General features: G+C 35.7%; 1 protein-coding gene across 2 annotated transcripts in view; it reads left to right on the forward strand.

The window, feature by feature from the left end:
* Nbea (neurobeachin) overlaps positions 1-13,957 on the forward strand; it is a 532,882-nt gene that overhangs the window by 123,955 nt on the left and 394,970 nt on the right. For both annotated transcript variants that reach the window (XM_042685587.1, XM_042685588.1), the window contains exons 19-22: positions 7,905-7,986; positions 8,207-8,330; positions 9,282-9,474; positions 11,889-12,905. In XM_042685587.1, coding sequence (XP_042541521.1) covers positions 7,905-7,986; positions 8,207-8,330; positions 9,282-9,474; positions 11,889-12,905 — 1,416 coding nt within the window. The remainder of the gene's footprint in view (positions 1-7,904; positions 7,987-8,206; positions 8,331-9,281; positions 9,475-11,888; positions 12,906-13,957) is intronic.

Raw genomic sequence — 13,957 nt, forward strand, 5'->3', positions numbered from 1 at the left:
ATTCTGTCTTTCTCACTTTCTCCATTTCTCCCTCCCTTTTCCTTCCTTCCTTCCTTCCTTCCTTCCTTCCTTCCTTCCTTCCTTCCTTCCTTCCTTCCTTCCTTCCTTCCTTCCTTCCTTCCTTCCTTCTTTCCTTCTTTCCTTCTTTCTTTCATTCTTTTTGGTTCAAGACAGGATCTCTTCCTGCCTCCAGTCTGCTAAGCACTAGAATTCCATGCATGCACACCTAGCAAATTTTTTTCCTTAATTCTGATAGTATATTCTCCTACTAATAGTTGCCATTTTTTATTGGACACTTCTTAGAACAAGCACTTTGGCAAAACCCATGATCTTAACTCTTACAACTGCCCTATGATACTGGTATTTTTTAAAATTTTATTTTATTTTACTTTTTGTCAGTCATGGAGCTTGAACTCTGGGCCTGAATGCTGTCCCTCAGCTCTTCAGCTCAAGGTTTGCACTCTACCACTTGAGCCATTGCACCACTTCCGGTTTTCTGAGTGGTTTATTGGAGATAAGAGTCTCAGGGACTTTCCTGCCCTGGCTGTCAGCCTCCTGAGTAGCTAGGATTACAGGCATGAGCCCCCGGTGCCTAGCTGGATACTGGTATTTTTTACTTGCCCTTAAAAACAGAGCAATTGGGAAACAAACAAACAAACAAACAAAAAACAGAGCAATTAGGCTAGGATGTAGCTCAGTGGCAAAGCATATGCCTGCAAGTGCAATGTTCTGGATTCACTCCCCAGTACCAAAAAAGAAAAGACAAAAAACTAGTTAAACAAAAACCAGCAGACCAACTGTGATTCATAACACTAATAATTCTTATAAAATAGACAGGTTATGAATACAGTGCCTCTTGATCAATGTCACTCCCTTTAACATTCTCACCCACTCCTCCCACCCCACCCCTTCCCTACCTCTTCTTAATTTTGGGGTTATATCTATTGAATTTTTTTGCCATTTAACAAAGCAGTGTATGTATACAATGCATTTTGATCTGAATCATCCTTTTAGCATCTTCACTCCCCTTCCAATCACCCATCCCTTTATTTTCTCAGTTCTGTGGTGTAAAGTCCATCTTGGGAAGGTGAGGCAGACTCTCCCTCCTCTTGGCTAAGTATGTAGCCAGTACCTACATTACCTAGGTAACTGGCACACCTGGAAGTGACTCCTCTTCCTCCTCCTCTGAAGTAACATCCTGGACCTCCCCCCATCAAGCCTCCCATTGGACCATGGAAGGGTCCTAGGCTCTGAGGTCATATCCACATCCATCTGTGCACACCTGCCAACCCCTCCCCCCCAATCCCTGCCACACCTTCCCTCAGCTTTTTGCTTGATTCTATGGATATTGTCTGCATCTTCAAATCAGACCTCTCTTTAAATCAAAGAGTTTGAACTCAAAGAAGAGAGTGGCATTGGAGAGGATCTGAGGTAGACTGCCAGCAGAGCCATATGCACATTCCACTTTGCACAGCAAGTGGAAGATCTCTCCTTTCTTCATGGTGACCATCCAAATGTTCCAGGCCTTGATAACCTGGCCTTTGCCAAGACTAAAAACAAATGGTTCATTTCTGTCATGACTGGAATCAAACTTCTTTTCATTGGACAATTTTCCTTTGTAATGGATGTAAACTTTGTCACCAATCATTGGCATCTCTTCACTATTTCCCACTCTTTTGACAATCTTTAACACTCCTCTGTCTTTTTTGGAGGTAATATCCTCTCCCTGTTCGGCGACTGGCTGCTGGATTTTCTCCAATGTTCTTGGCACCCTCATCAGTAGTTACTGTCTTCTCTAAGTAAGAAACCTTTCACAGTGATAACTCATTGGCTCCTTTTCTCCAGCAGGTTCACACACTGTTCACCCTGCAGCTGTCCAGCAGGCCTATGTGCTGGACATGCATTCTTGCCTACACTCCATTCATTTTTTTCTTCTACCCCTGTCCTTTTGGCAAATAATTCTTCAGTGCCTATTATCATAGGCACTGTACCAAATAACTCTCTCTGGCATGAGTTAATAATTGTTTTGATTTCTCTTCTTTGTGTATTTGTATTTTCTGTATTTTTAGACTAATCATTTATTAAATTTATAATAAAAATTACGAAATAATATAAAATTGGTTACTCAGTATATGTGCATAAGAATTTACCTCCAGAATTTACCTTCAACCCTCACCTAGTAAATGTTGAACATCCCAAAAGTTCTAAAATGATGAGGAAACATACAGTTCTGTCTGACGAGCTTGATAAAAAATAGTAATGGTTAATACAAATGAATTTTTAAGGAATCTTGTTTTTAATGAACTAATTCTAAAAGAAGAAAAGTTAAAGTAAGTATATTAGACCATCTTAAAAGAAATATGGTAAATGATGGCACTGTTATTTAACATATAGTAAAATGGGTCTTCACCTAAGCTTTAATACTACTAACAAACCTAGTTGTATTTTAAGAATGATATGACAGCTGGACATGGCTTATGTTTATAATCCTAGCTACTTGGGAAACTGAGATTGGGATGGTTGCAGTCCTGGAACCGCAACCCTCCCTACAAATCTTCATCTCAGTGGAAGAAGTTGGGCCTTATGGCATATACCATCATCCTAGCTCAGTAAAAAATGAAAAGTAGGTGGATTGTGATGTAGGTGTACTAGAGCAGGAAGCAAGACATTATCTTAAAAATAAGCAGTACACAAAAAAATACTTGGCATCTGCCTAGCAAGTGCAAGGCCCTGAATTTCAAAAATCACAGAACCACCAAAAAGAAGCAAACCAAAAAAGTGACAGGACAGTGAATTTCTATTTCTATGTCACCAAAGCTTGAAGATTTCATAACTTTTCCTAGTGGCAGTGGTTGAAAAAAAAAAAAAAAAAGAATTCACATACTAAAGCTACCAGCACAACCATGTTAACCATGTTCATTGCAGTGATATTTACCATAGCTAAGATATGGAACCAACCTAGATGCCCCTCAGCAGATGAATGGATCAAAGAAAACACACACACACACACACACACACACACACACACACACAAAAATGAAATTCTCTGCTTCCATCAGAAAGAATGACATGGCATTGCCCCATTTTTTTTGGGGGGGGGTCTGGTTGTGGGCCTGAACTCTGGGTCTGGGCACTGTCCCTCAGCTCTTCAGCTCAAGGCTAGTGCTCTACCACTTGAGCCACAGCACCACTTCTGGCTTTTTTCTTTTTGCTTATGTGGTGCTGAGGAATCGAACCCAGGGCCTCAGGCATGCAAGGCAAGCGCTCTACCACTGAGCCACCTTCCCAGCCCGACATTGCCCCATTTATAAGGAAATGGAAAGACTTGGAAACAATCATACTAAGTGAAGTAAGCCAGACCCAAAGAAACAAATATAATAGACTCCATGGTTTCCCTCACTTTTAATAATTAGTATATGACTAGGATAGTCCTAGCAGAGGATCACAATAGCTATATACATGTGACCATATAAGATGATGCTAAGTGAAATGAACTCCAAGATATGGAAACGAGGTTTTTCTTTGTTGTTGTTTTTAATGTACTATGTGAAGTTATTTCTTTTTTCTTGCCTTTTTCTCTATGGTTTATCCCTTATTGTCATGGTATTTGATTTTGGTACCCTGTGAATTGTATATACGTTTATCTAAATTAGGGAAGGAGAACCACCAAATGGTGAGACAAAGGAGAAAGGGTGAACCAATGCAACATCAGCTTGACAATAAAATTAACAGAGCGAACCTTTAAAAACTGAAGACTTTTGTCTCGGGTTTAATTCACCTGTGAGCATTGCTTAGGCCCTGCACTCATCAGAAGAATCAGTAGATTGATAATTTATAGAGTTTCAAGCCTCTTTTTCCTTTTTATTTCCTTTTTTCTTTCTTTTTTAATATTGAAAAATTACCTTAATTTCAGTAATAACTACTGCACCTTTAGGGAGGCATAAGATTAAGTACAGAAATAATGATAACTGTCAAACTATAATATTGGTAATGCTGCATTAGAAAATAATCACTGATGCATTATTTAGCAGATTGTTTTGAAATCCTGTTGTGATAAAGAGTAGATAATGTGAATAAAATCAAGCTTTAGCAGGGCTTGTCAGACAACATGAAATAAATTATGAAGTAGTAAAATATATCTTCATTATCCTTGAAGCCAAAATATTATGAAAAAAACTTCTGTCTTCTAATTTTTCTAAATGTGTTACACATGATAAGGTCTAGAAGAAAACTATAGCCCCTGAGGTAGCCTAAGATTTTCTATTTATGGCACATAAATTTTAGTGTAGTTCTATTTATAAAGTAAAAATTTAGCTATGGTAAATAATGCTGCAATAAACATAGTTGTGCTGGTAGCTTTACTTTGTTCTTGTTTGTGATCATTTGGGTAAATGCTCAAAAGTGGGATTGCTGGGTCATAGGGGAGTTCTATGTGGAGTCTTTTGAGGAACCTCGTTACTACTTTGCAAATTAAATGAAGTAAGCCAGGCCCAAAGAAACAGAGGTCCCATGGTTTCCCTAATTTGCAATAACTAGTATATGTCTGAGACAAGCAGAAACGGTTAGATAAGTTGATGTTAGGTGAAATGAACCCCAAGATAAAGATTCAAATTTTTTTTTCTTGCGATTGTTTCTAACATATTTATAAGATTATTTCTTTGTTGCTTTGTATGTCCCTCCCCCACAGTATAACCCTTGTTTTCACTGTATTTGATGTTGGTATACTTTGTGGAGGGTAAGGGAAAAAACAAATTGTTTAAATAGAAATACAGGTGGACCCATTGCAACAATGAGATGTACAAGATGTTATGTCAAAAAAGGAACTTTACAACATTGGGGGGGGAGAGGGGCGGGGCAGTGATGGGGGGGAGGGACACCGGGGATGGGAAGGGGAAACAAAAGAGCAGGCAACAATGCTTGATAAGAAATGTACTCATTACCTTATCCATGTAATTGTAACCCCTCTGTACAGTATTTTCACAATAAAAAATTTAAATGTATAATAAAGTCTATATCTACAAATACAATAATTATAAAGTTATCCCTATGCTTAGAATTCATTGTTCTTTACCCAGCCTAATACAATTATCATGATTCTATTTATCTGTTAGTCAAAATGTAGCTACTGTAAATTGAGACATCCTGTCACTGTTAAATATGCCTTGGATTTCATGATCATGTCTGGTTTTGAATCCTCCAAATCATTTTGTTTGAGTTAAGGGCAGGGGTTATTTTTCTGTACATATGTCTCACCAAGAACAGTGAAGACCTCAAGATTTATCTTGAGTCTTAGGCTTTCATCAAACTCTCTACTTATATATACCTCATAATTCCTCTCCTCTTTGTAGAAAACTTACATAGAGTTTTTATGACAGTTTATATGTTTTATTACTTAATAGGGCCAGTGCATATTCATGTTAATGATGCTAGAAATATACTTCCATTTATTAACTTTATTTTCCCTCTCCAAAAAATTAGCAGAGTGTTGGTTCATTCCGGTTATTACTAAATGCACACAAAGTTTCTACATATATTTTTATAATGTATAAAATTGTATTGAATTTAAATATGTTATAGTTTTGTTTTATAGTTTTTGTTGGTAGTAGGGCTTGAACTCAGTACCTGGACGCTGTCCCTGAGTTCTTCAGCTCAAGGGTAGTGCTCTACCACTTGAGCCATAGTGCCACTTCTGGTTTTCTCATGGTCAATTGGAGATAAGAGTCTCACTGACTCTCCTGCCTGAGCTTGCTTTGAACCACAATCCTTAGATCTCAGCTTCCTGAGTAGCTCATGCGTGAACCACTGGCGCCAGGCTGTTAATGTTTATTTTTTTTTAAAGCACTTTCACATTTAGGGCTTTATTTAATCTTTCTAGCAGATTTATTAGATCAGCACAATAATTATTACCCTCATTGTTAGATGATAAAATAGAATTTTAAAAAGACAACATAAAAACTGATGTTTTGAGGTAAATGTCATTTTTTTTGGGGTCCGGTCGTGGGGCCTGAACCCTGGGCCTGGGCACTGTCCCTCAGCTCTTCAGCTCAAGGCTAGCGCTCTACCACTTGAGCCACAGCGCCACTTCCAGCTTTTTTTTTCTTTTTGCTTATGTGGTGCTGAGGAATCGAACCCAGGGCCTCGAGCATGCAAGGCAAGCGCTCTACCACTGAGCTACCTTCCCAGCCCCGTAAATGTCATTTTCTGTGCAATGCAATTTATTCTCTTTTTTGTGGACAAAGTTTTAATTATTCTGTCATATAGGAATATGATCTGATTTTCTCCCAGCTTGACTTCAGCTATTTTGTGTTTCTTACTAATAACCAAAATTATCTAAGATTCTGTTTGTTGGTTCTTATGGGAAGACTAGTATGAAAAATTCCTAATTAATCATTATTTTGCTATGGTTTTCAAAGAAATTTTATCTCACATTAGTTCCAGTTGACTAATAATACATTTTTGAGTTTTATTCAGAAAAGTTGACACTATCCTTCCTCCCTCCCTCCCTACCTCTCTCCCTCCCTCCCTCCCTCCCTACCTTTCTCCCTCCCTCCCTCCCTGCCTCTCTCCCTCCCTCCCTGCCTCTCTCCCTCCCTCCCTGCCTCTCTCCCTCCCTCCCTCTCTCCCTCCCTCCCTCCCTCCCTCCTTTCCTTCCTTCCTTCCTTCCTTCCTTCCTTCCTTCCTTCCTTCCTTCCTTCCTTCCTTCCTTCCTTCCTTCCTTCCTTCCTTCCTTCCTTCCTTCTCTCTGTCTTTGTACCTCTCTTTCTTTTGGGCCAGTTTTATGCCATGAACTCAGGGCTTGTTGCTATCCCTGAGCTGTTTTGCTCAAGGCTAGTACACTACCACTTGAGACACAGATTTTCTTTGATTAGCTAGGATTACAGGTGTGGAACCATCAGTACCTGATGGCACTATTTATTTTGAAGAGTGTGTTCAGTTTTTAACAAAAGTATGGAAATGAGATGATAAGGAGTAATTATATCTGTTAACATTTAATTAACATTAAGCATATTTTTATTTCAATTCAATACCTTAAAGCATTGCACTCCTCATACACCTATGTAAATTTCCTATCTTTTTAGTTTGAGTAGAAAAAATGTGCTACTTCTGGATGTTAAAACTGAATAGCAAATTAAATCACTGAACAAAGGTGACAGTTTTGTGAAACGAAGCCTCATTGAGTTTATATGTATTTAAGAGTAGACATAAATGTAGGCTAAAATACAGTGAGCAAACATAGATGCTATTGTTTATGTATTGTTCATTTATCCATTCTGCCATTTAATAGGTACTGATTGATTGCTTGTCAGTGTCAAAGAAAAACAGTACTAATCATTGGAATGTAACAGAGATGATGTACAAAATCCTGTAGTTGTTTAGCCTATATATTAATGAAAAGTTTGTAAATGTTTTCAAATTCTGTCTTTACTTGGTTAGATTTTCTTTATTTTCTTTCTTAAGTAAAATGAAAAAGGAAATCTCAGTAAGTAACAAATGAGCCACATTTTCAGGAAGAGGGTATCTTTCACACTTCAGTTTTAAGTAGGGACCTTACTATTGACATACTTTCCTTACTTATTTTCTAATTTTTTTTAATTAATAATGACACAAGACATCAGATGTATACAATTCATAGCATAAGCAACTATCAAAGATCCACACTGCAAAGGTATTTTAAACATGATACATTCATGGATTATTTAATCTTTTGTAGACATTGGGTATGGTTTTATCTTTATCTAAAAATAAAATTTGAGGCTTATAGACTTAAAACATTTGCCAGTATGTGGAATCATTACAAAGTTTCTTGAAGAACGTTTCTTTTTATTTGCACTTTCAGATCTTTACATATCTATACAATTTTTAAAATTATTCTCTAAATGAAGTTCAAATTCTTGGTCTTTCAGATCTTAACAGAGCAAGTGTGTACTCAGGTTGTACATAAACCACATCCAGAGCCAGATTCTACAGTGAAAATTCAGAATCCAAGTGAGTAATGGCAGTTCTTTACTCTTATGTGATAGTTACATGCCAACATTAGAGATTAAATCAAACTTTTCTAAAACCTTAACTCATTGTGGTGCTTACCTATTTCATGACACTTATAACTCCCCTATCATAGTTCTAAGATTAATTGAAATTAACAAATGTGATACATATCTTCAGTTCTTATATAGCTAAAATCTTGAATTTATTGTTTTCTTTATAGTGATTCTTAAAGTTGTGGCAACTTTGTTAAAAAACTCTACACCAAGTGCAGAACTGATGGAAGTTCGTCGTTTATTTTTATCAGATATGATAAAACTTTTCAGCAACAGTCGTGAAAACAGAAGGTAAATAGTTAGAGATTTTAATAACAACTTTCATTCCATGATGTTATTGTCTTTCCTTAATTTTCAATCTCTAATTATATTTCAAGTCTCCCATATTGCTGAAACTTTTAATCATTATAGAAATCATTTGTATTTTTATGTAATCTGCATTCAACATTCTATTTTTATATTTTTAAATAGACATTTTAATTATATCTATGAATATGTCTGTATCTCTCTACCTCTCTCTGAGTGCTCTATATAGTTGTTTTTTTTTTTTTTTTTTTGTCGGTCGTGGGGCTTGAACTCTGGGCCTGGGCGTTGTCCCTCAGCTCTTCAACTCAAGGCGAGCGCTCTACCACTTGAGCTAAAGCGCCACTTCTACCTCTCTCTATACATATACATACATACATACAAACCTCTCTAAAAAACTATGTTCTTCCTAATACCTATCTATCACCAACAGTGATGCTTTGAGTTGTAATTGTTTTGGGTTTACGCAAAATCATTTATGCTATCTGTTGTTTAGCTTATGACTATTACCATCTATGTTAAAGCTGCTTAGCTAAAATTCGAGGTACAATATAAGATAAGAATTCTTACCTGTTTCCTGAGCCTGATTTAACAAATAACTTCTATTGGGTGGGAAGCACTGAAGTGTGCAGGGCAGTCTTATAGTTCAGGGTGGCTTTAGTACAGTCTGTTATGGAAGAGAACCATAAACCATTAAGTTTTGACATTTTGGCATTGCAAGTGCTAAATGTGACATGAATGTAGACAATCAATAACTAAATATGATTAGGAGTGCTAGAAAATTATTGTGAGTAATTCAGATTTTTCAGTAGAGAATGATAGAAAATTGGTAGAATATGGATTACTTAGTTAAGATCTATATTCATTACTTTATACAGACTTCAAAATGATAAATTCTAGTTCAGTTATTTTATTGAGGTAATTTTTTTTCCTACCTAGGTGCTTATTGCAGTGTTCAGTATGGCAGGATTGGATGTTTTCTCTTGGCTACATTAATCCTAAAAATTCTGAGGAGCAGAAGATTACTGAGATGGTCTACAATATCTTCCGAATTCTTTTGTATCATGCAATAAAATACGAATGGGGAGGCTGGAGAGTCTGGGTGGATACACTCTCAATAGCCCATTCGAAGGTAATAGAAATTTATATTTTAACATTTTATATCATTGAGATTTTAACAATGGATTAAATGGCTATAATCCCTCATCTGGTGCCATCTTGTGGACATAGTAAGTTATAACAGCAAATTCCTAGATCACAACATTTTCTGTTTATTCAACCACATTGATAGATGGTTAGAGCTTGAAAGAATCTTGTAGATCTCTTAAACATAAAGTTCATAAATTAGGAATTTAGGCACTATATCTATAGCAGATTTGATGACTTGCTTCTGAGCCAATTGCTTTTAAACTAAAACTAATTCTTACAAGAACAATCCATTGTAACAATGAGATGTACAAGACACTATATTGAAAATGAACTTTACAATTTCGGGGGAGGTGAAAGGAGTTAGGGACATAGGGAGGGAAGGGATGGTAGGGGAAAAACAAAGGAGGGGGTAACAATGCTGGATAGGAAATGTACTCAGTACCTTATTCATGTAACTGTAACCCCTCTGCACAGAATCTTTACAATAAAAATATAGTGAAAAAAAGAAAAAAATGAACATCATTAAATATCTAAAAAAGAATAATTCATGAAATGAGCTCTGAAATTACTTTTCAGATGAGTTTTAGTCAGTTTTGATTTCTAAGTAAAAATCATAAATATGTTTACATTGTTCAGTGATCATTTTAATTATTTTATATTTTCTTTAATTCTAAGAATCTGTCTATATTTTAATTTTAAATCTTTAAGTAATCAATTAAAGTGTGTAAGTATACATACATTTGACGTTAGAAATTTAGAGCTAGAGTTTCTCACCATGAGGTGTCATAGAGAAAGGATAGGCATCAGAAATTTGGCTTTGAACCTAGTTATTATCACAATTTAGTTTTGTGATTTGGGGATATTCAATTAGTCTTTTCTTTATAGAATATTGTTAACATTTTATTATATTTTCTAAACCTCCAAAGATTGTACAAAAGATTTAGTTACAATTTAACATTTCCATCTAAGTATCCAGTGCTTTTTGGTCATGGTTAATTCTTCCATCATTCTGTCTCATCCCATCTCATTTAGTCATTTAGCAGGAAATAGAAAAACATTTGAAGAGGATATAGAGTGAATATTTTATGCTCTGTGGTCCATACTGCCTCTCATGGAGCTGCTCCACTCCCTTGTGTACTGTGGCAGAGGACATACATACGAATGGTTGTGGTTGTAACTTAGTAGAATTTTTATTTATCAAAACAGATGGTAAAACTGGTTGCTGATGACTCATGTCTGTAATCCTAGCTATTCAGAAGGGTGAGATCTCAGGATAAAGGATTGATGCCAACCTTCGTAGGAAAGTCTGTGAGACTCTTACCTCCAGTTAACCACCAACAAGCCACAGTGGAGTGTGGTTCATGTGACAGAGCACTAGCCTTAAGCACAAAAGCTTAGGGACAGCATCCAAATCCTGAGTTCAGGCCCTAGGATTGGCGTGTGTACTACGTGTATGCATGCATGTATGCACACACATGCACACAAAATTTAAAAACAAAAGGAAACAAACAGCATATGGCAAGCAGACATGACCTGTTGGTTCTTGATTACTAACTTCTAACCTTTGGCATTTACTTTTTTCTTCTGTAAATGAATTGTTTCTGTTACAAATGTACATTTTACAATATATCAAAAATTTACATCATTTAATAAATTTAAAAATAGTAAAGGAGAGGATGTTGCAAGTCTGTGTACAAAAATATATACTCTATGTGAAAATGTAACTGAAACTTTAGAAGACAGTTGGTATTGGAAAATAATGAAAATGGTGACACTGATCAAGAAGCATGTACACATTAATGGACATGTTAATTTGTAACCTCTTTGCACAACTATTTAAAGGTAATTTTAAAAGTAAAAACAAATCCAAAAGTTATATAATCTGATTGTTCTAAATGAGTCTCTGTGCAATAACAAATTCAGAGTTGCTTATATAAAGATACAATTTTTTAACATTTGTAAATGTATGTATTTATATATATATGCATGTGAATTCCTTTCATAGTGATTGTGATGGGTACACATATGAACAATAGACAATGAAATTTTGAATATTGCATATTATTATTTACTAGTTCCTTACTTAAGTTTAAATAAATATATAGGAGGTAACTGTCATATTTTTGTGTATCATTGAAATACTTAACCTAACAAGAAGAATCTTTATTACTGCTGCTTTACCTGTGCAGTTCTGGGGACAATAATGAATAATGAATCACCAATAGCTTTATTTGATGGTTACATTTGTTTAAGCACTTTTTAGGATTAATGTGCTGATTGGAAGATCTTAAAAATTCTGTTATATTTGCTCATTTTACCTTGATTTTATTGTATTATTTATTCTTTTCATCTTGACATATACAAAATGCCTTAGAATTTTCATTTTTCATTTTCAAGGTCACTTATGAAGCACATAAGGAATACCTTGCCAAAATGTATGAAGAATATCAAAGACAAGAAGAGGAAAACATTAAAAAGGGGAAAAAAGGGAATGTGAGCACCATCTCTGGTCTTTCATCACAGACAACAGGAGCCAAGGGAGGAATGGAAATCCGAGAGATAGAAGATCTTTCACAAAGCCAGAGCCCAGAAAGTGAGACAGATTACCCTGTCAGCACAGATACTCGAGACTTACTCATGTCAACCAAAGTATCAGATGATATTCTTGGAAATACAGATAGACCTGGAAATGGAGTACATGTGGAAGTACATGATCTTCTAGTTGATATAAAAGCAGAAAAAGTGGAAGCAACAGAAGTCAAGCTTGATGATATGGATTTATCACCAGAGACTTTGGTGGGCGGTGAGAATGGTGCCCTTGTGGAAGTAGAGTCTTTGTTGGATAATGTATATAGTGCTGCTGTTGAGAAACTCCAGAACAATGTACATGGAAGTGTCGGTGTCATTAAAAAAAATGAAGAGAAAGATAATGGTCCATTGATAACTTTAGCAGATGAGAAAGAAGAACTCCCCAATAGCACTACATCATTTCTCTTTGATAAAATACCCAAACAAGAGGAGAAACTGCTTCCTGAACTTTCTAGCAATCACATCATCCCAAATATTCAGGATACACAAGTGCATCTTGGTGTCAGTGATGATCTTGGATTGCTTGCTCATATGACTGGAAGTGTAGACTTAACTTGCACGTCAAGTATAATTGAAGAAAAAGAGTTCAAAATCCATACAACTTCAGATGGGATGAGCAGTATTTCTGAAAGAGACTTAGCATCATCAGCAAAAGGATTAGAATATGCTGAAATGACTGCTACAACACTGGAAACTGAGTCTTCTGGGAGCAAAGTTGTACCAAATATTGATGCAGGAAGTATAATTTCAGATACTGAGAGATCTGACGATGGTAAAGAATCAGGAAAGGAAATCCGAAAAATCCAGACCACTGCTACAACACAAGTAAGCTATCTTATAGGAATTCTGTAAATAAACAAGCATTAAATATGATAGTCATGGTGGCACATGCATGTTAACCCAGCACTGGGAAGGCTGAGGCAGGAGAATCACAAGTTCAAAGCCACCATATATTGAGTTCCAGGCCAGCCTGGGCTACACAGCAAGACCCTGTCTCAAAGCAACAACAATAGCAAAAATACTGAATTATTAGCTGTATATACTGAGCTATTAGTTGTGAAATGTAGTAATTTCTTAATAATTATACCATGTTTGTATTTATTTAATGTATAATAGTATTTATACAATTTGGTAGTATGGTGGAATATGTATGTGAAATGAAAAGTATCTGAATAATATCTTCATTCTGCCACATTTTTTGTGTAACTTTGCTCAACCATTCTGGAGCTTGAGATCTTTAAATAGTGCAGAGCATTATACTAGATAAAAATATGGCCTTTAAGGTCTCTTCCAGTACTTAATATTTCATGGCTCATACTTCACTTATACTTGTTTTACTTGAAATCTTTATCCTGAATTCTTCATTAACCTTCTTTCAAGCTTCCAGGCCCAGTGCTATTCTGTGGAGTATAGAAAAGATGACTTATAGCCCAGTAGAAATGATAAATGAATGGGATGGGAAAAGGGAACTGTTACTTATCAAGCACCTTCTGTGTTTTGGGCACTGTGCTAGGTGTATGTTCAGATTTAATCCTTACACCAACCCTGTGAGGTAGGTAATAATGGCTTAGAAAATTTGTAATTAATATCATTGACAATTTTCTACCCATGTAGATAGGAATTTGGTAAAGGTGAAGATTAGGCTTACTAGTTATGAAATGTTAGTACTGCAGTTTGGGCCCTGACATAATAAAACTAAAAACATGTTTTTTGATATGGTTGTTAAGCTAAATAATAGCTTATGACTAAAAGTTTGAGAAATTATAATAATACTTCACCATTAATTATTTGAATTTTGTTATCCTCTGGGTATTTTTTTTACCTGTCTTTAAAACCACTGAAAATAAATTTAACTCATTTCCATTATAAATATAAGA

The sequence above is a fragment of the Dipodomys spectabilis genome, unplaced genomic scaffold (assembly GCF_019054845.1).
Source record: "Dipodomys spectabilis isolate Male_0828 unplaced genomic scaffold, ASM1905484v1 ptg000095l, whole genome shotgun sequence".
NCBI lineage: Eukaryota > Metazoa > Chordata > Mammalia > Rodentia > Heteromyidae > Dipodomys > Dipodomys spectabilis.